This window comes from Coregonus clupeaformis, chromosome 29 (genome assembly GCF_020615455.1).
Source record: "Coregonus clupeaformis isolate EN_2021a chromosome 29, ASM2061545v1, whole genome shotgun sequence".
NCBI classification, from domain to species: domain Eukaryota; kingdom Metazoa; phylum Chordata; class Actinopteri; order Salmoniformes; family Salmonidae; genus Coregonus; species Coregonus clupeaformis.
In genome coordinates, this window is record NC_059220.1 from 43,488,265 (window position 1) to 43,508,446 (window position 20,182).

The 20,182-nt window shown below is 43.8% G+C and overlaps 1 protein-coding gene across 1 annotated transcript; it reads left to right on the plus strand.

Moving 5' to 3' along the window:
• Window positions 1–1,268: 1,268 nt before the first annotated feature.
• vgll2b (vestigial-like family member 2b) lies at window positions 1,269–7,331 on the plus strand. The gene is made up of 4 exons (XM_041855539.2): window positions 1,269–1,593; window positions 2,157–2,499; window positions 4,654–5,100; window positions 6,079–7,331. The coding sequence occupies exons 1-4, from the start codon at window positions 1,507–1,509 to the stop codon at window positions 6,120–6,122; spliced, it is 921 nt and encodes a 306-aa protein (XP_041711473.1). The 5' UTR covers window positions 1,269–1,506; the 3' UTR covers window positions 6,123–7,331.
• The last annotated feature ends 12,851 nt before the right edge of the window (window positions 7,332–20,182 follow it).

The window sequence follows — 20,182 nt, forward strand, 5'->3', positions numbered from 1 at the left end:
GCAAAGAGGAGTGGGACAAAATCCCTCCTGAGATGTGTGCAAACCTGGTGGCCAACTACAACAAACGTCTGACCTCTGTGATTGCCAACGAGGGTTTTGCCACCAAGTACTAAGTCATGTTTTGCAGAGGGGTCAAATACTTATTTCCCTCATTAAAATGCAAATCAATTCATAACATTTTTTACATGCATTTTTCTGGATTTTGTTGTTGTTATTCTGTCTCTCACTGTTCAAATAAACCTACCATTAAAATTATAGACTGATCATGTCTTTGTCAGTGGGCAAACGTACAAAATCAGCAGGGGATCAAATACTTTTCTCCCTCACTGTACTTCAAGGGGTCTTAAAATTCCCCCCCCACACACACACACACACATTTCCCCGGCTCAGACAGGGCTTAGACTGTTACTGGTTTTAAAGGGTTTTAAAGGGTCATATTTTTTATAGGACATCTAACCTATCAAAGTAGGACAGAATTAAATCTGAGTGGTTTGTGTAAATTGATTGATACTTTTCTTTTGTTATTATCAAATTGTACTATGACATCAGATGACATACTATGTGAGGAAAGCTCCTTGTGTGTGTAACTGATGGGTGATAATTTGTCATGGAATTGTGTAGTCTTTTTCTCCTGGTGTTGGTATGGCTAGTGTGTGCAACCTACACGTGACACCTACGTGTCATTCTGAGAATCCCACCAAATAGCTGCAATGTCCGCAGACTTTACTTGGCTACCCCATGGATGTTTTAAAGGATGGCCAACTTGACACTTTAAATGGAAATAGAATATACATTTCCTATATCCTTTAACGAAGTCACTTGCTTGTTAAATTACTCTATTGCCTCTACTACCATAACTGAATCTAATTCAGCATTGGCCTATGACCCTCTGTGTAACCCTTGGAATAGTTTATTTAGGGGTCAGAGAGGTTAAGGATCATGCCAACTGAACTAGACAGGTTACATTATGGAAAATGGAAAACGTGCATGGACAATAGATCATTCGATAATAATAGATTTACTTTACAATAATGAACCGATTACTGACAAATTATCATTGGCTACACTTCTTAATACCCTACAATTCTTATCTTAATAGAAATAAATCGTAATATATTTTCATATTCTTTACTAAACAGCTTAGGCTTATGTAATATGTAAACATTTTACAAATCTGAGCATTTATTTTAGGGGGTAGCCACTACTGGACAAGGGTGGGTGGGTCGAGATGTATAGGACACTCTTGTGTGGGTTTTGTTGTAAAAACTCTCTCCCCACAATCTGAGAGCGCAGCTGTTGTTGCGCATCGTAGTGGAGAGCGCGCTCTGGGGTGATGTCGAGCCTCGTGCTGCCTGCTGCGCATTGCCACTGACGGAGCTCGAGCGCCTTCCTTAGTTGCCTTGCTGTTGCTGGTAGCGGAATGTTTTCGCTCTCTTACAACGTTGGTTTCCATATGACAGCGCGACACTTCCCTTCCCTGGCCCGAGAGGACACCGTGCCATTACCATGAGTTGTTTGGATGTTATGTACCCAGCCTATGGACATTACGCACCGTACGCGCCAGCCGCCCCCGCGTTCATCAACAGCTTCCAGGTAAGGAGGCGCTGTCAAATGTTTTCGAATTAATTAATTAAACGCGTGAGAGAAACTTTGTTTTGCGAGAAGTTTACTCTGCGTTAAAAAAAAGCAACCTATTTGATTGTTTTACCTACACAAAATGTTGGATCTATGTGCAGATTATCAACGAGGTCTGTTAGAAACCAAATGTCTCCAAAAATGTTTCCAAACCTGCACTTCTCTGTTTCTCAATTTTCCATGATCAATGCTATGGATTTCATATTTGTTTTGTCAAATGTTAGTAGTTTATCAGAACCAGAAGCAGTGGATGTTTGTTGTCAGTATTTGTATGACAGGAGGCTTACCAATTGGCACATACTGATTTCCTTTGAATAGTTGTGGAGAAAACAGTGTCATGATCACAAGACTATTAGTCAATGCACACACAAGCACACATGCACACACACGCACATACACACTAACCTCCCCACAAGCACACACACATGTCTTATGTCACAATAGACTTGGTCTTCCAGATCTCTCCCTTCTAACAACTGTCTATTGCCCCCACCCTACCCCCCTCCCTCCTCCCCCTTCAGGCACCCATCGGTCTGAGGAGCCCCTCTCCTCGCCGCAGAGACTTCATGATGGAGAGTGCGGGGATGCCAAGGTGTCCGGAGGGGGTATCGGCGGGCATCAGCACGGGCCCTGGCTCTTCCTCCTCCGCCTCTTCCTCATCCTCATATCCCTGTGCCACTCGACAAGAGGAGTGCCATAAGGAGAAACAGGAAGTGCCCGAGGCTGAGTACCTGACGTCGCGTTGTGTCCTCTTCACGTACTACCAAGGGGACATCAGCAGTGTGGTGGACGAACACTTCTCCAGGGCACTCAGCTCCTACATGGAGGGAGAGGGCAAGAGGAGGGCATCGGACCTGGGCACAGGTAGGGTAGACATAGCTAGGAGTGTGTTTGGTGTTTGTGTGTGTGTGTGTGTGTGTGTGTGTGTGTGTGTGTGCACCAGGTGAGGCTGTCAGAGGACACACAGAAGTGTGTGTAGACAAAAAATGGCAAACCAAAACGGCAAAGAAATGGACAGAAGGGTGCTTGTTTGGTGGTGCCTGTTGTCCTCTGCCCTGATGGGGTCAGAGGTTAGGAAGGCTTGAGGGTCAAGGGTCAGGGATATTATTAGATAAGTGTGACATGCTTCATGCTCTCAGTTAAGTGTGTTTTTGGGCAGTTAGGTGTAGTTTGGTGATTTTTCAGAGAAATATGAATGCAGATACAGGTAACATCACAGAATATGTTTTTCTTCCTCTCGCGTCAACCAATGTCTTCACATTATCTGTATTCTACAGCTTTTTTACAAACAGTTAGAATTTCTCTCGATCAAGTTCTCCACTTTTACATTTGCCAAAGTAGTCACCCAAACTGGAGTTGTGCTCTCCCTGTCCTCCCTATTTCCATGTAGGGCTTAGATCCTCCCTCTCCCTCTCTCGTTGGACGTCTTCCTGCCTGACAACAGATACTATGTTTATACGCAGCCGTAAGCGTTGAACCCCGCGGGCCAGCATATCGCCTTCAAACGGCTCCGGTTGGCCCCACAATGGCCGCTGCTGATTTATCACACCACTCGTTTGATTGGGGCTACTGCATGCACTGCCGCACGGTGGTGTCTTTTTTCAGAGTAATTCTAAATATAAAAAGTAACGTCTAAAAGCATAAAACTGTCCCACTGACATTCTGCTTCGGGCGAACGGGGAGGTGCAGAAACAACAACAGGTGGGGGGTGCAGGAGGGGTGGAGGGGTGAGGGAGGGGTGTGTGTACAGGTCCAAAGGAGGGGGTAAGTAAGGGGGCTGAGGGGAGTAAAGGGGCTCCTGGGAGGGCGAATGGTGGGGGTAAGGACGTTGTGGCGGTACAGGGCTGACACGGGAGTGAGAGATGTCGCCACAACTAGTGACAAATGTGACCCTCCTCATGCTTTGTTTCCAGGTTAACACCCCTCAATGCCTTATATAGGCTGGCAGGACACAGGGCTGGGGTTCTCTTCCTCTCTGTGTCAATGAGTGTCGGTCTCTATCTCTGTTTCAGGTTTTAATGTCACGTGCACAAGTACAGTGAAATGCCTTTCTTGCAAGCTCTAAACCCAACAATACAGTAATCAGTATCAATGTAGTACTAAAAATAACATAAGATAGAACAAAAACGCACAATAAATACAAATAAGAAATAAGAACACGAGAAGTAAGTAAGCTACTGTACATACAGGGTCTGTTCCAATACCATAAATATTATTTACAACGTGCAGGGATACTGGAGTGATATAGGTAGATATGTATAGGGGTAAGTTGACTAGGCATGAGGATATTTGATAAACAGAGTAGCAGCAGCGTATATGATGATTGTATGTGAGCGTGTATAGAGTCAATATAAATGTGTGTGCATGTTATGTGTGTGTGAGCAAATGAAGTGAGTGTGTGTGTGTTGGAGCGTCAGTGTGCCTGAGTGTGTAGAGTCCTGTGAGTGTGCATAGAGACAGTGTAAAAAGGTCAACTTAGTCCATGTCGCCATTTTGTTAGCTATTTAGCAGTCTTATGGTTTGGGGATAGAAGCTGTTCTGGAGCCTGTTGGTGTCAGACTCTGTCTCTCTCTCTCTCTCTCTCTCTCTCTCTCGCTATCTCTCTCTCGCTCTCTCTTGCTCTCTCTCCCTCTCTCTCCCTCTCTCTCCCTCTCTAAGATTATCTAGTATTTATTTCTGTGGCCTGCAGGAGTCTACAGTTGGTAGGACTGTGTGCTGTATGTACATATGTACCAGGTGTAAAAAACCATGTGAACTAATGTTGTTTTCATGACTTGCATGCATCTCTCCCGTGCTATTCCATATGTGTCTGTAAATCACGCCACACAGTAACACAACTGTCCATGACATATGCCTAAACCTGATCTCTCTCTCTCTCTCTCTCTCTCTCTCTCTCTCTCTCTCTCTCTCTCTCTCTCTCTCTCTCTCTCTCTCTCTCTCTCTCTCTCTCTCTCTCTCTCTCTCTCTCTCTCTCTCTCTCTCTCTCTCTCTCTCTCTCTCTCTCTCTCTCTCTCTCAGATACCCCTTCACCCAGCAGTCGCCGCAGTTTCCCCCCCTCCTTCTGGGACAGCAGCTACCCCTCCCCCCAAAGTCGCTCCCACTGCGAACCCGGAATGCCCACCTATTCCATGGACCCCTACACTTCCGGACTCCACCCGGGCATTCCGCACCCTCACGCCCATCCTCACCCCCACGCTCACCCCCACTCACACCTCCACCCATCAGAGGGGTGGGGCTACACCCCGAGCCAGGCCTACGGGCCCCCCAGGCCACTCCATGAACTCTACTCCCCCGGTGGCCTGGAGCCCCACCACACCTACAGCCCCCTGCTCATGCCCACCATGCGGCCCCACCATCTGGGCTCCCTCCCCGGGCACCACCCCTATGACGTCAGCAAGCTGGACCCCACCGCGCCCTGGCCGAGCCTGCTGCCCCCCGGAGAGATGGTCCTCAACATGGACGCAGGTATGGAGTCTCTTCTCTACTGCAGCGGAGCCTACCGCAACCACAACAAGCACAACCACAACAACAATCACCTGCAGCTTTTCAATAGCAGTTCTCTCTGCTGCAACCACAGCCACCTTCGTTTCCATAGTCCCATCGATTTTCAGTATCGGTTAACACCATGAACCTCAAACGCTCGACAGGCTTATGACCACTGACATTAACATCGGTAAGCTGATCTTTGAGCCCCCAGAAAGTATTTTAATGCTGATGAATGTGTACCCGCAACCCCAATGAAATTGACTTTTCAATATCATCTGTCAACATGGCTTAGGATGCGATTGTTAGTAATTTCAGTTGTCATTGCGCTTTTGTTCTGAATTCTTCAATGTAAGCTGATCAATAATGTAACACTATTAAATGTCAGTTTCCTGAACCAAGATGGCCTCCTGGTCAGGTGACCCACCAGACGACCTGTCACCTGACCCTATAACGATGGCTACCGAGCACACCAAACATTTATTTGGTTTGGCAGCGATCAGAGGACTCTCCACCAGTATGTGTTATTAACCAACAAAACATACTTTTACCAGTTCTCTATCAGTGTGTTTTGCCCTCTGTGCTGGGACGGTTTGGTGCCAATAATAAACGGTTGGAGTCTTGTCCACCTCACTAACCGCCCAATTTGGCGGTTAGCATCCACACACAACTTTAACCTGGTCTTACAAGCCACCTCAGCAGTTTATTTCTTTCAGCTATATTTGTCACTTTTAGGTCACATTTGTGAGCTGTCCTACTGCATGTTTCTTTGCTGCTGTTGTATAGCATAAACAGCGAATTAATGTCAGAGAAAACACATCATCAATAGCCTTTTTTTTTTATTGTATCTTTTCTATAAGCTGTTTGGATTGGAGCGCAGGAGCAGCCATGACAACCATTGTGCCTCGTTCTCATTGTTTTCCTCCATTGTATCTTCTTTCTTTTTTTCTTCATCCCCAGGCCTCCAGCATCACAAGAAAGGCAAGGACCTGTACTGGTTTTAACAACCCTCCTCCGTCGCCATCGACCAGCCATTACCGGATCCAATTAGGACGTCTGGACCTGTACCATTGAAGCGCCCCCTCCACGCCGCCCCCTCGTCCCCCTTTATCCCTCATCCAACACCCCCCCTGGTCCCCCCTCATTTGCCCTCGCTTCCCCCCCCCCAGGCCCACAGTGCCAGCGCAGCCGAGAGGCTCCAGGTCGGCATGTGTGCACCATGGAGATAAAGACTCAGAGGCTGGGCTCATGGAGAGCAGAGCAGAGCAGAGACGGAGAGAGAAAAGATGTACAGCCTTGGAGACCACTGCTCTGCGTTCTGTGACGACTGGCCTATCTCTCTCCTCTCCTATCACTGCTCAGGGCTCAGCTGTGTGGTGTAGCAGCATAGAGACCATTGGAGGCCACTAGCAATGTGCTAACAACAGTGTCCTGGTTTGGATAGAAAGACAGAGAGGGACAGGCTCATAAGAAACTTCCTTTGGACACAGGGGAAGTGCAAACAAAGACGGATGAGATATCAAATCAAATCAAATTTTATTCATCACATGCTTCGTAAACAACAGCTGTAGTCTAACAGTGAAATGTTTATACCGGTCGCCCATTCTTTCACTACACCCCTCCCTACTGCAGGGTCTCTTCTCTGTGTTGACACTGCGCTCGTCATCCATATTATCTGGGCAGTTATCTGCATTTCAACAAATGGACATGTGATGATTGGACTGGCTGTGTATGGATTTGGATTGTGACTGTAATCATAATGCTGTTTTTTTTTATTTTCTATTTATTTGTGTTTTAATGTGCATTTTTGGCCAGTGCTCTGGAAATACTGTGGTTGTGGTTTATTAAAAGATGATTAAGGGATGGTTGAGAAACGGTTGAATAATGATTGCAGGAGGCTAGCATTAAGGTGTTGGACAGTATTTGTTGATCTATGAACTAACCTTTTAGTTTGAGGAAAGGAAACACTACAGTGTATTGTAATGATCAGCCCATTTAATAATAAGCATATCAAGCTGTTGATCAAGTATTGTATTAATAATGACTTTTAATAATTTGAATGTGTTCCATTGATGTTCATTTCATTATACACATGATTTTTAGTCGTTTTAAAATGTGGACCTTAGAATTGTTCTGAGATGTTATTCAGGGTGTGTATTCTCTTGCTTTTGTCGAGAAATAACATTATTGTCAATAAATATTTTTATGGTAAATTCAGACTTTCTTTCAATATCTGTACGGTATTCTTTGAGTGATTATTCAAAAGTATATGGACCTGTCAGCATAAAGTATGAACCCAGTGGCAAAACTGGTTGCAATGATATCATCATGACGTCTTTTGTGACGTCATGGTCAGGTTATAAACTGGTTATAAAATAACCATTTTGTTATCTGACCAAATGATTACATCTTTCCTATGAGGTGTTTATGTTGTCATGAACAAAATCACCTTTACCTGGTTGTGGTCTGGTCATATGATGTCTTTTCAACCAGGAAATTATGTAATTGTTACATTACATGCCACATTTTGCCTGCTGGGAAAGCTAGTGAAAGCCTGAAGATATGTTACACTTGAAATTACCATGTTTGAGTTATCAATTTAAACAACATAGTTTTGTGGGGCATAAATTGAAACAGAATTGAATTCCAAAATCTCAAGGTTGGAGTTATTTTTCAAATAATCCAAACACCTCCAAAGACATTCCGTTCCACTTCCATTTGACACTTTGACACCTTTGAAGTGGAAACGAGCTCTGAATTCCAATTATGTGTAATCAGAGATGCCTCCAACCCTCCCGGTTATGCACAAACTGTTGCTGCACTATTGATCCAGATGATAATCAAATTGTGTAAGTATGCCAAGCATCGTACATGTTAATTTAGACGGCCATTATGTTTGAGCCACTCGGGAGCAGCCAAGTATGTCACTGGCTTTGTCCCAAATGGCATCCTATTCCCTATGTAGTGCACTACTTTTGTCCAGAGCCCTATGGGCCCCAGTCAAAAGTAGTGCACTATATAGGGAATAGAGTGCCATTTGGGACACAGCCATGGCCCCTAAGCTTAGGAAAACACATGTAGAGTAATTAAGGTGGAATGACTTTATGAGGAACTGTATCTTGTTTCTCAAAGCAATCTGTGCCAGACAACTTAAAGCCATGCATATACAAAATTACAAAAGGTACATTATAAGGTGTACAGTATTGTAACCTGTATAAGCATAGGGTATATTATATCCCATTCAAGCCACAAAGATCCTATTAAAATAGTTACAATTAATTAATTAATTAATTAATTTGAGTTCTAAGATGTAATTCTATGATCTAAGCATAGACATGTTTCTATTTCAAATCCGCCATTACAACTGCAATGACCTAAAGACAATGTAACAGCATATTGCATAGTTACACCAGTTAGACTATCACTGACTATACAAAACATTACGAACACCTGCTCTTTCAATGACATAGACTGACCAGGTGAATCCAAGTGAAAGTTATGATCCCTTATTGATGTCCCTTGTTAAATCCACTTCAATCAGTGTAGATGAAGGGGAGGAGACAGGTATATATGGAGATAGTTTAGTGCCTAAAATAAGGGCATAAATAAATATAACAAATAAATAAAAATAGTTTCCTGATCTTTCTTACAGTTGAAGTCGGAAGTTTACATACACCTTAGCCAAATACATTTAAACTCAGTTTTTCACAATTCCTGACATTTAATCCTAGTAAAAATTCCCTGTCTTAGGTCAGTTAGGATCACCACTTTATTTTAAGAATGTGAAATGTCAGAATAATAGTAGAGAGAATGATTTATTTCAGCTTTTATTTCTTTCATCACATTCCCAGTGGGTCAGAGGTTACATACATTCAATTAGTATTTGGTAGCATTGCCTTTAAATTGTTTAACTTGCGTCAAACGTTTCGCGTAGCCTTCCACAAGCTTCCCACAATAAGTTGGGTGAATTTTGGCCCATTCCTCCTGACAGAGCTGGTGTAACTGAGTCAGGTTTGTAGGCCTCCTTGTTCGCACACGCTTTTTCAGTTCTGCCCACAAATGTTCTATAGGATTGAGGTCAGGGCTTTGTGATGGCCACTCCAATACCTTGACTTTGTTGTCCTTAAGCCATTTTGCCACAACATTGGAAGTATGCTTGGGGTCATTGTCGATTTGCAAGACCCATTTGCGACCAAGCTTTAACTTCCTGACTGATGTCTTGAGATGTTGCTTCAATATATCCACATAATTTTCCTTCCTCATGATGCCATCTATTTTGTGAAGTGCACCAGTCCCTCCTGCAGCAAAGCACCCCCACAGCATGATGCTGCCACCCCCGTGCTTCACGGTTGGGATGGTGTTCTTCGGCTTGCAAGCAACCCCCTTTTTCCTCCAAACATAACGATGGTCATTATGGCCAAACAGTTCTATTTTTGTTTCATCAGACCAGAGGATATTTCTCCAAAAAGTACGATCTTTGTCCCCATGTGCAGTTGCAAACCGTAGTCTGGCTTTTTTATGGCGGTTTTGGAGCAGTGGGTTGTTCCTTGCTGAGCGGACTTTCAGGTTATGTCGATATAGGACTTGTTTTACTGTGGATATAGATACTTTTGTACCTATTTCCTCCAGCATCTTCACAAGGTCCTTTACTGTTGTTTTGGGATGGATTTGCACTTTTCGCACCAAAATACGTTCATCTCCAGGAGACAAAACGCGTCTCCTTCCTGAGCAGTATGACGGCTGCGTGGTCCCATGGTGTTTATACTTGTGTACTATTGTTTGTACAGATGAACGTGGTACCTTCAGGCATTTGGAAATTGCTCCCAAGGATGAACCAGACTTGTGGAGGTCTACATTTTTCTTTCTGAGGTCTTGGCTGATTTCTTTGGATTTTTCCATGATGTCAAGCAAAGAGTCACTGAGTTTGAAGGTAGGCCTTGAAATACAGCCACAGGTACACCTCCAATTGAGTCAAATTATGTTAATTAGCCTATCAGAAGCTTCTAAAGCTATGACATAATTTTCTGGAATTTTCCAAGCTGTTTAAAGGCACAGTCAACTTAGTGTATGTAAACTTCTGACCCACTGGAATTGTGATACAGTGAATTAATCTGTCTGTAAACAATTGTTGGAAAAATTACTTGTGTCATTTACAAAGTAGATGTCCTAACCGACTTGCCAAAACTATAGTTTGTTAACAAGACATTTGTGGAGTGGTTGAAAAACGAGTTTTAATGACTCCATCCTAAGTGTATGTAAACTTCCGACTTCAACTGTATATCTCTCAGATATAGGGTAGACACTTTAGATACTTTTTTGGGACTATCCTTTGTTCCTTGTAGTGAATCTGTTATTCACTGCGTTTCTATTGGCTAATAGCAGTTATGTCAAATTCAATGTTTCATCCAATATTTTTTTAAATATATTTTTTGATACCTTAAGGGGTCTTAAAATTCTAAATCAAATAGTTAAATAATCCTTGGTATGACCATCTTAAAACAATTCCAATATTTTTGCCTAGAACTTCTCACTTCACTTCGCTTATAGTTTTTCCAAATACAATTGTTTTTCATGTGTTGAGGCAGAGGTGTCAATGCAAACCACTACCTTGCTGTAAGTGTGGATAGTGCTGCCTTCTGGTGGAGAGTTCTCATTACTACTCCAGATAAGCATAATGCCATCCGCCAGCACGAGTAAAGTATACTGAACAAAAATATAAACGCAACATGCAACAATTTCAAAGATTTTGCTGAGTTACAGTTCATATAAGGAAATCAGTCAATTGAAATACATTAATTAGGCACTAATCTATGGATTTCACATGACTGGGAATACAGATATGCATCTGTTGGTCACAGATACCTTAAAAAACAAGCAGGGGCGTGGATCAGAAAACCAGTCAGTATCTGCTGTGACCATTTATTTGCCTCATACAGTGCGACACATCTCCTTCGCATAGAGTTGATCAGGCTGTTGATTGTGGCCTGTGGAATGTTGTCCCACTCCTCTCCAATGGCTGTGCGAAGTTGCTGGATATTGGCAGGAACTGGAACACACTGTCGTACACAACGATTCAGAGCATCCCAAACATGCTCAATGGGTGACATGTCTGTTGAGTATGCAGGCCATGGAAGAACTGGGACATTTTCAGCTTCCAGGAATTGTGTACAGATCCTTGCGACATGGGGCCGTGCATTATCATGCTGAAACATGAGGTGATGGCAGTGGATGAATGTCAAGACAATGGGCCTTAGGATCTCGTCACGGTATCGCTGTACATTCAAATTGCCATAGATAAAATGCAATTGTGTTCGTTGTCCGTAGCTTATACCTGCCCATACCATAACCCCACCGCCACCATGGGGCACTCTGTTAACAACGTTGACATCAGCAAACTGATCACCCACATGACACCACACACGTGGTATGCTGTTGTGAGGCCAGTTGGACGTACAGCCAAATTCTCTGAAATGACATTGGAGGCGGCTTATGATAGAGAAATTAACATTCAAATTTTCTGGCAACAGCTTTGGTGGACATTCCTGCAGTCAGCATGCCAATTGCAAACTCCCTCAAAACTTCAGACATCTGTGGCATTGTGTTGTGTGAAAAAAGCGGCACATTTTATAGTGGCCTTTTATTGTCCCAGGCACAAGGTGCACCTATGTAATGATCATGCTGTTTAATCATCTTATTGATATACCTTATCTTATTGATACACATCTTATTGATGTGAGGTGGATGGATTATCTTGGCAAATGAGAATTTTTTTATTTTATTTTTTATTTTTTTATTTCACCTTTATTTAACCAGGTAAGCCAGTTGAGAACAGGTTCTCATTTACAACTGCGACCTGGCCAAGATAAAGCAAAGTAGTGCAATAAAAACAACACAGAGTTACATATGGGGTAAAAAAAACATAAAGTCAGAAATACAACAGAAAATATATATACAGTGTGTGCAAATGTAGCAAGTTATGGAGGTAAGGCAATAAATAGGCTATAGTGCAGAATAATTACAATAGTATTAACACTGGAATGCTAGATGTGCAAGAGATTATGTGCAAATAGAGATACTGGGGTGCAAAAGAGCAAAATAAATAACAATATAGGGATGAGGTAGTTGGGTGGGCTAATTTCAGATGGGCTGTGTACAGGTGCAGTGATCGGTAAGGTGCTCTGACAACTGATGCTTAAAGTTATTGAGGGAGATAAAAGTCTCCAGCTTCAGAGATTTTTGCAATTCGTTCCAGTCATTGGCAGCAGAGAACTGGAAGGAATGGCGGCCAAAGGAGGTGTTGGCTTTGGGAATGACCAGTGAGATATACCTGCTGGAGCGCAGACTACGGGTGGGTGCTGCTATGGTGACCAATGAGCTAAGATAAGGCGGGGATTTGCCTAGCAGTGATTTATAGATGGCCTGGAGCCAGTGGGTTTGACGGACGAACATGTAGTGAGGACCAGCCAACAAGAGCGTACAGGTCACAGTGGTGGGTAGTGTATGGGGCTTTGGAGACAAAACAGATGGCACTGTGATAGACTACATCCAATTTGCTGAGTAGAGTGTTGGAGGCTATTTTGTAAATGACATCGCCGAAGTCAAGGATCGGTAGGATAGTCAGTTTTACGAGGGCATGTTTGGCAGCATGAGTGAAGGAGGCTTTGTTGCGAAATAGGAAGCCGATTCTAGATTTAACTTTGGATTGGAGATTCTTTATGTGAGTCTGGAAGTTGAGTTTACAGTCTAACCAGACACCTAGATATTTGTAGTTGTCCACATACTCTAGGTCAGACCCGTCGAGAGTGGTGATTCTAGTCGGGTGGGCGGGTGCTAGCAGCGTTCGATTGAAAAGCATGCATTTAGTTTTACTAGTGTTTAAGAGCAGTTGAAGGCTACTGAAGGATTGTTGTATGGCATTGAAGCTCGTTTGGAGGTTTGTTAACACAGTGTCCAATGAAGGGCCAGATGTATACAAAATGGTGTCGTCTGCGTAGAGGTGGATCTGAGAGTCACCAGCAGCAAGAGCGACATCATTGATATACACGGAGAAAAGTGTCGGCCCAAGAATTGAACCCTGTGGCACCCCCATAGAGACTGCCATAGGTCCAGACAACAGGCCCTCCGATTTGACACACTGAACTCTATCTGAGAAGTAGTTGGTGAACCAGGCGAGGCAGTCATTTGAGAAACCAAGGCTATTTAGTCTGCCAATAAGAATGCGGTGGTTGACAGAGTCGAAAGCCTTGGCCAGGTCGATGAAGACGGCTGCACAGTACTGTCTATTATCAATCGCGGTTATAATATCGTTTAGGACCTTGAGCGTGGCTGAAGTGCACCCGTGACCAGCTCGGAAACCGGATTGCATAGCGGAGAAGGTACGGTGGTATTCGAAATGGTCGATGATCTGTTTGTTAACTTGGCTTTCGAATACTTTCGAAAGGCAGGGCAGGATGGATATAGGTCTGTAGCAGTTTGGATCTAGAGTGTCACCCCCTTTGAAGAGGGGGATGACCGCGGCAGCTTTCCAATCTCTGGGGATCTCAGACGTTATGAAAGACAGGTTGAACAGACTAGTAATAGGGGTTGCGACAATTTCGGCGGCTAGTTTTAGAAAGAAAGGGTCCAGATTGTCTAGCCCAGCTGATTTGTAGGGGTCCAGATTTTGCAGCGCTTTCAAAACATCAGCTGTCTGAATTTGTGTGAAGGAGAAGCGGGGGGGCATGGGCAAGTTGCAGCAGAGGGTGCAGAGTTGGTGGCCGGGTTAGTGGTAGCCAGATGGAAAGCATGGCCAGCTGTAGCAAAATGCTTGTTGAAATTCTCGATTATTGTAGATTTATCGGTGGTGATAGTGTTTCCTAGCCTCAGTGCAGTGGGCAGCTGGGAGGAAGTGCTCTTATTCTCCATGGACTTTACAGTGTCCCAAAACTTTTTGGAGTTAGTGCTACAGGATGCAAATTTCTGTTTGAAAAAGTTAGCCTTTGCTTTCCTGACTGCTTGTGTATATTGGTTCCTAACTTCCCTGAAAAGTTGCATATCGCGGGGGCTATTTGATGCTAATGCTGTACGCCACAGGATGTTTTTGTGCTGGTCAAGGGCAGTCAAGTCTGAGGAGAACCAGGGGCTATATCGGTTCTTAGTTCTGTATTTTTTGAATGGGGCATGTTTATTTAAGATTGAGAGGAAATTACTTTTAAGGAACAACCAGGCATCCTCTACTGACGGAATGATATCTATATCCATCCAGGATACCTGGGCCAGGTCAATTAGGAAGGCCTCCTCGCTAAAGTGTTTTAGGGAGCGTTTGACAGTGATGAGGGGTGGTCGTTTGACCGCGGACCCGTTACGGACGCAGGCAATAAGGCAGTGATCGCTGAGATCCTGGTTGAAGACAGCTGAGGTGTATTTAGAGGGTATGTTAGTCAGGATGATATCTATGAGGGTACCCATGTTTACGGATTTAGGGTTGTACCTGGTAGGTTCGTTGATAATTTGCGTGAGGTTGAGGGCATCTAGCTTGGATTGTAGGATGGCTGGGGTATTAAGCATATCCCAATTTAGGTCACCAAGCAGTACAAACTCTGAGGATAAATGGGGGCAATCAATTCACATATGGTGTCCAGGGCACAGCTGGGGGCTGAGGGGGGTCTGTAGCAAGCGGCAACAGTGAGAGACTTATTTCTGGAAAGGTGGATTTTTAGAAGTAGAAGCTCAAACTGTTTGGGCACAGACCTGGATAGTATGATGGAGCTCTGCAGGCTATCTCTACAGTAGATTGCAACTCCACCCCCTTTGGCAGTTCTATCTAGATGGAAAATGTTATAGTTGGGGATGGAAATTTCAGAATTTTTGGTGGCCTTCCTGAGCCAGGATTCAGACACTGCTAGAACATCAGGGTTGGCAGAGTGTGCTAACCCAGTGAATAACTCAAACTTAGGAAGTAGACTTCTGATATTTATGTGCAAGAAACCAAGACTTTTGCGATTACAGAAGTCATCAAATGATAGCGCCTGGGGAGTAGGAGTGATACTGAGGGCTGCAGGGCCTGGGTTAGCCTCTACATCACCAGAGGAACAGAGGAGGACTAGAATAAGGATACGGCTAAAGGCTTTAAGAACTGGTCTTCTAGTGCGTTGGGTACATAGAATAAAGGGGGCAGATTTCCGGGTGTTATAGAAAAGATTCAGGGCATTATGTACAGACAAGGATATGGAAGGATATGAGTAAAGTGGAGGTAAACCTAAGCGTTGGGTAACAATGAAAGAGATAGTATCTCTAGAGGCATCAATTGAGTCGGTCTCTGAGTGTATGGGGGGAGGGACAAAGGAGCTATCTAAGGCAGGTTTAGCTAGGCTGGGGGTCTACAGTGATATAGTACAATTAGAAATAACCGAAACAACAATAAACTAACCATGTTTGGGCTGAGGCTAAACATAAACAGGGTGTAGTACCGTAAAAAGGAACAGTCCAGCAGATATCAGCTGTATAGCTGAGTTATCATAAGGTCCGGTGGTGAAGCACTTGTGAGTAAGAGGCCACGGATAGCGTGTGCTAGCGGGCCAGGGCTAGCAGATGGATGGAATCTTTGTGGTTAACGTCGTAACCACATCAGACGATTTCGTCGGCAGACCAGTCGTGTAGGATCGGCGGGGCTTCGTGTCAACACTAGGTGGTCCCGTCCGGTTGACAGAGAGGTAGATAGCCGGGAGATGGGCCTAGCTCAGGATGATTAGCCAGACCACAGCGTCCGTTTTGTTGTAGCCAGCTGGTAGTGATGAATCCGGAGTTAAAGGTCCAGTGATTCAGTGATTCCGGCGGAAAAACTGATATGATCTGGGTCGATAACGCGCTGTGCAGACTGGCCGAATATCCGGTGATCAATGTCCAATGATTAAAATTAATCCCGCGGAAAAAAATCCAATGTTTTGGGTGAAACACCGCTAGCTGTGGCTAATAGCAAGTAGCTAGTTCAGTAGCTAGTTCAGTTTAGTGAGTAAGAGGCCACGGATAGCGTGTGCTAGCGGGCCAGGGCTAGCCGATGGGATGGAATCTTCGTGGTTAACGTCGTAACCACATCAGACGATTTCGTCGGCAGACCAGTCGTGTAGGATCGGCGGGGCTCCGTGTCAACACTAGGTGGTCCCGTCCGGTTGACAGAGAGGTAGATAGCCGGGAGAATGGGCCTAGCTCAGGATGATTAGCCAGACCACAGCGTCCGTTTTGTTGTAGCCAGCTGGTAGCGATGAATCCGGAGTTAAAGGTCCAGTGATTCAGTGATTCCGGCGGAAAAACTGATATGTTCTGGGTCGATAACGCTGTGCAGACTGGCCGAATATCCGGTGATCAATGTCCAGTGATTAAAATTAATCCCGCGGAAAAAAATCCAATGTTCTGGGTGAAACACCGCTAGCTGTGGCTAATAGCAAGTAGCTAGTTAGCTGGCTAGCTAGTTTCAACTGGAGATTCTAGATTCTAGATAAAGGTAAGTCAAAAATAGAATCCGTTCCACATTGAGTGAGGCGGGTTGCAGGAAAGTATATTTTGTAGAAGGATGAAAAGTCTGATAGGGAAATATGTACGAAAAATACAAAAAACAGGGTATTTACAGGCTATTTACAGACACACGACAGAAACAGGACTGCACTACTTCGCCATCTTGGATCACACAATGCTCACTAACAGCGATGTAAACACATTTGTGCACAACATTTTAGAGAAAGAAACATTTTGTGTGTGTGGAAAATTCCTGGGATCTTTTATTTCACGGGACCAACACTGTATAACAATAGGTCATGTATGTTTATGTCAATACAGGAACTGGTCCTCTGTAGCTCACTTGGTAGAGCATGGCCCAGTCCTGGCTGATATGCCGCCCTAGGCGAGACAAAAAAAATTGCTGCTTGCAACACCAGGAAAGTGGGTTCGATCCCGGACCAACAACTCGTTAAACGTTTATGCCCCTATGAGTGTAACTCACTTTGAATAAAAGCTTTTGCTGAATGGGATATATTATATTAAATAAATGAGAGGAATTTGAGTTTAGAATGCCCACCAGGTATCTTCCTTTATCAACATACAATGGGGAAAAAAAGTATTTAGTCAGCCACCAATTGTGCAAGTTCTCCCACTTAAAAAGATGAGAGAGGCCTGTAATTTTCATCATAGGTACACATCAACTATGACAGACAAATTGAGAAAAAAAATTCCAGAAAATCACTTTGTAGGATTTTTTATGAATTTATTTGCAAATTATGGTGGAAAATAAGTATTTGGTCACCTACAAACAAGCAAGATTTCTGGCTCTCACAGACCTGTAACTTCTTCTTTAAGAGGCTCCTCTGTCCTCCACTCGTTACCTGTATTAATGGCACTTGTTTGAACTTGTTATCAGTATAAAAGACACCTGTCCACAACCTCAAACAGTCACACTCCAAACTCCACTATGGCCAAGACCAAAGAGCTGTCAAAGGACACCAGAAACAAAATTGTAGACCTGCACCAGGCTGGGAAGACTGAATCTGCAATAGGTAAGCAGCTTGGTTTGAAGAAATCAACTGTGGGAGCAATTATTAGGAAATGGAAGACATACAAGACCACTGATAATCTCCCTCGATCTGGGGCTCCACGCAAGATCTCACCCCGTGGGGTCAAATTGATCACAAGAACGGTGAGCAAAAATCCCAGAACCACACGGGGGGACCTAGTGAATGACCTGCAGAGAGCTGGGAACAAAGTAACAAAGCCTACCATCAGTAACACACTACGCCGCCAGGGACTCAAATCCTGCAGTGCAAGACGTGTCCCCCCTGCTTAAGCCAGTACATATCCAGGCCCGTCTGAAGTTTGCTAGAGTGCATTTGGATGATCCAGAAGAGGATTGGGAGAATGTCATATGGTCAGATGAAACCAAAATATAACTTTTTGGTAAAAACTCAACTCGTCGTGTTTGGAGGACAAAGAATGCTGAGAGAACACCATACCTACTGTGAAGCATGGGGGTGGAAACATCATGCTTTGGGGCTGTTTTTTCTGCAAAGGGACCAGGACGACTGATCCGTGTAAAGGAAAGAATCAATGGGGCCATGTATCGTGAGATTTTGAGTGAAAACCTCCTTCCATCAGCAAGGGCATTGAAGATGAAACGTGGCTGGGTCTTTCAGCATGACAATGATCCCAAACACACCGCCCGGGCAACGAAGGAGTGGCTTCGTAAGAAGCATTTCAAGGTCCTGGAGTGGCCTAGCCAGTCTCCAGATCTCAACCCCATAGAAAATCTTTGGAAGGAGTTGAAAGTCCGTGTTGCCCAGCGACAGCCCCAAAACATCACTGCTCTAGAGGAGATCTGCATGGAGGAATGGGCCAAAATACCAGCAACAGTGTGTGAAAACCTTGTGAAGACTTACAGAAAACGTTTGACCTGTGTCATTGCCAACAAAGGGTATATAACAAAGTATTGACAAAACTTTTGTTATTGACCAAATACTTATTTTCCACCATAATTTGCAAATAAATTCATTAAAAATCCTATAATGTGATTTTCTGGATTTTTTTTTCTCATTTTGTCTTTCATAGTTGACGTGTACCTATGATGAAAATTACAGGCCTCTCTCATCTTTTTAAGTGGGAGAACTTGCACAATTGGTGGCTGACTAAATACTTTTTTGCCCCACTGTATACTGAAAATGTAAATGCAACATGCAACAATTTCAACGTTTTTGCTGAGTTACATTTCATATAAGGAAATCAGTAAATTTAAATAAATTAATTATGCCCTAATCTATGGAGTTCACATGACTGGGCAGGGGCGCAGCCGTGAGTGGGCCTAGGAGGGCATAGGCCCACCCACATGGGAGCCAGGCCGACCCACTGGGGAGCCAGGCCCAGCCAATCAGAATGAGTTTTTCCCCACAAAAGGGCTTTATTACAGACAGAAATACTCCTCCGCAACCCCCACCCCTGACGATCCCGCAGCTGAAGCTTGAGACTTCCTTAATATTAGAGATTGCGCACCAGCTGGTGTTAACACATGTAATCAGTTACTCCTGAACCCTGAGTCTAAAGTACTGTGATATAATGTGACTGACATACTTTGGGCCAGCAAATGTACAGCAATTCTCTGACATTAAAGCCTTGTTGCTGTCCAAGAAAGGTCACCTGGATGCAATTCAAGACCAAAAATCTGGTAGTCTATGACAAGGAACCGTAAACAAAGAAAGTTGGTCACTAACATTCAAGAAATGTTGAAATCTATTTAACCAATAAAGTAAAATGAGCTGACTTCCCATGATGGGAAATTAGGTTGCCATAAAACCACATTGAACAGTATGATATTACCAATATCACAACTGATATAGTAAAAAAAAAGGCCTAATAAAATAGTAGCAAACAGGTCTCAATTAAAAGCAGAATGGGAAGTAAATGAATTATTATAAATAATCATGATGAAGGTGAACGTAAGGGGGCGGTCAAAATGTACACAATTACCCAGAAGAAAATGGGGGAGGGTAATGCTTTTTCAATTTCAGTCAGGGGGAGGGTTTAGTATATATATATATTTTGTCCAGGGGAGGGTCATGTAATATCTAATTGATTAAATGCCATATTGCTCAGGGTTTGAGAAGTAGTTGCTTATTATATCTCAATATGTGCCCAATGATGCCCCTCATCCCTGATACTCTGCTGGGCGCGCAATATCAAGTGTGCCTAGTGTGGTCAGTGTTGCCAACTCCTCAGTAAGGAAAGTAGCTATTGGCTGTCCTAAAAGTCGCTAGAAGTCGCTAAATGACGTCATCACCTAATTTGCCTAATTGGCCATGTGCAGAGAGGAATACCGTTGTGGGAGAGACAAAAAGTGAGTAAAAAACACCCTAAATATGTTTTTTTTATGTCACAATTCCAACCCTCCTCCTTTATCCAGGCTTTGGACCGGCAAAAGTGACCCGAAAGAGACACTCTGGCGGAGTTACTTCGTTTTTTAGTTTAGTTTTCTTATGTTTGGTTTGGTTTCTAACCTTATGGTCCACTTAGGAGCCTACAACAAGTCACAGTAAAACATGAAGATTTTTAA

Bases quoted from the DNA above. Each gene is read 5' to 3' on its own strand.
- vgll2b (XM_041855539.2), top strand. From the start codon at position 1,507: ATGAGTTGTTTGGATGTTATGTACCCAGCCTATGGACATTACGCACCG. The intron at 2,500-4,653 runs GTAGGGTAGACA...TCTCTCTCTCAG, and splicing joins GGCATCGGACCTGGGCACAG to ATACCCCTTCACCCAGCAGT. The intron at 5,101-6,078 runs GTATGGAGTCTC...CTTCATCCCCAG, and splicing joins GGTCCTCAACATGGACGCAG to GCCTCCAGCATCACAAGAAA.